The sequence below is a fragment of the Ipomoea nil genome, unplaced genomic scaffold (genome assembly GCF_001879475.1).
Source record: "Ipomoea nil cultivar Tokyo-kokei standard unplaced genomic scaffold, Asagao_1.1 scaffold3105, whole genome shotgun sequence".
NCBI classification, from domain to species: domain Eukaryota; kingdom Viridiplantae; phylum Streptophyta; class Magnoliopsida; order Solanales; family Convolvulaceae; genus Ipomoea; species Ipomoea nil.
In genome coordinates, this window is record NW_017619533.1 from 2,177,896 (window position 1) to 2,179,796 (window position 1,901).

Here is a 1,901-nt window from a genome sequence, read left to right on the forward strand (position 1 = left end):
ATTCACATGTATATCAGAAATTTCATCATCACTGATGGTGCTGACGCGTTGGATTATCCATGTATTTGTGTGGTTTTCTAAAAAATGCTTCACGGGTAGTATAATTTATATGTACTCATGTATAATCTAAAAATTGTTTTTTTTTTGGATAATGAGCGATCTGTGCGTCAGTGGATTGTAACATGTGCATTGTAGGTTCTGGGTTAGTGCAAAATATAAAATGAGCATGTGCAATAAAAGTATAACTACATACGCTTAGAATAATTATTTTGTTGATGAAAATTTTACGCGTGGGTTATTATGAACATGTTAACGAAATGTATGGTACAGGTGTGTGCAGTCCAGACGAGGTCAATGCAAATGAATCAGAAAAGGATTTTAGAATGGATATTAGCCCGGGAGGTACGAAATATTGGTATACAGAATGCGACTGTAGTCTGAAACCATATGAAGGTCAAATGTTTAACACACTAGAAGATGGAATCAAATTTTATACAATGTATGCCAAAACAATCGGATTTGATGTGCGTCGAAGTTCGGATAAAAAGAACGATTTTGGTATTGTTTTGAAAAAGGATGTTGTGTGTTCGAGGCAAGGTTTTAAGGAGGATAGGGGCAAAGAAACATTGGGTGAAGGAGGGGGGTCACAGAAGAAGAGAAGGCGGACCACTAATAGAGTTGGTTGCGGGGCAAGGATCGTAATGAAGATAGTCCCCGACGGGAGATATAAGGTACACAAATTTGAAGAAAGACACACACATTGCCTGTGCGAGGAAAGTCAGAAACCACTTATGAAAGTGAATTGCAAAATAGAGATTGCACACCAAGAATTCATTACCAAGTGCGAAAAAGCAAACGTTGGTGCAAGTAAAAGCTTTGACATATATGCCGAGATCGTAGAGGGTCCGGAGAATGTTGGTGCGACGCAACATGACTTCAAGAATTACAGAAGAGAGCTATTAGCGTACATGAAGTGGGGAGATGTGCAAATGGTTATATCAAATTATCTTGAGCAGAAAACAGATTGTGCTGACATGTACTTCGAGTTCGAAGTGAACGCAAATGATCAATTGTCTCGTGTATTCTGGGCGGATGGTATGGCAAGGAAAAACTATGGTGCGTTTGGTGATGTGGTATCCTTTGATGCAACATACAAAACAAATAGGTATGAGAGAGTTAATTTAAATAGATGGGTGTGTAGATTTTAATTCGTATACTGGAAGTTAATAATATGATAAGCATTTTATGTATGGCAGTGCGTGTGTGTAAGTGAGGATTTTACTCGCACAATGTGTGGATATATGTGAAACAACGTATAACGTATCTTAAGGGATGTTTGTGCGTGGGTTGTAAGTTTGTGCGTTATTGTAGTATGTCTGTGCATGTGTTCGCGATGTGTGCGATTGATTTGTTTTGCCAAATATGTGACACCCGATTAATTGGTATGTAATGGATGCAGGTGCCACCTTGTGTTTGTTCCATTCACAGGAGTAGACAACCACAAACAATGTGTGACGTTTGCAGCGGCCCTGATTGATAAGGAGGACGTGGAGTCGTACAGTTGGGTATTAAACCACTTCAAGAATGCAATGGGGACTGCTCCACCTATAGTAATAACCGATCAAGACCCTGCTATGAAAATTGCAATTGCAGATGTGTTTCGCGGTAGTCGTCACCGTTACTGAATGTGGCACATTATGACTAAGGTTAGCGAGAAAGTGGGTGCTGAGATGTCAAAGAATAATGAGTTCCGGAGGGCATTGAATAGTGTTGTGTGGAACGAGAAAGCAACGAGAACAGAATTCGAGATCGGGTGGAAATCCGTAATTGGGAAACACAACCTAAATGAAAACCGATGGCTAACGCGTATGTACGAGGAGCGTGCGTCATGGGTGCCCGCA

The 1,901-nt window shown here is 40.3% G+C and overlaps 1 protein-coding gene across 1 annotated transcript; it reads left to right on the forward strand.

The window, feature by feature from the left end:
• The first annotated feature begins 317 nt into the window (after positions 1–317).
• On the forward strand, positions 318–1,685 carry LOC109166782 (protein FAR1-RELATED SEQUENCE 5-like). The gene is made up of 2 exons (XM_019315671.1): positions 318–1,165; positions 1,460–1,685. The coding sequence occupies exons 1-2, from the start codon at positions 318–320 to the stop codon at positions 1,683–1,685; spliced, it is 1,074 nt and encodes a 357-aa protein (XP_019171216.1).
• Positions 1,686–1,901: the final 216 nt, after the last annotated feature.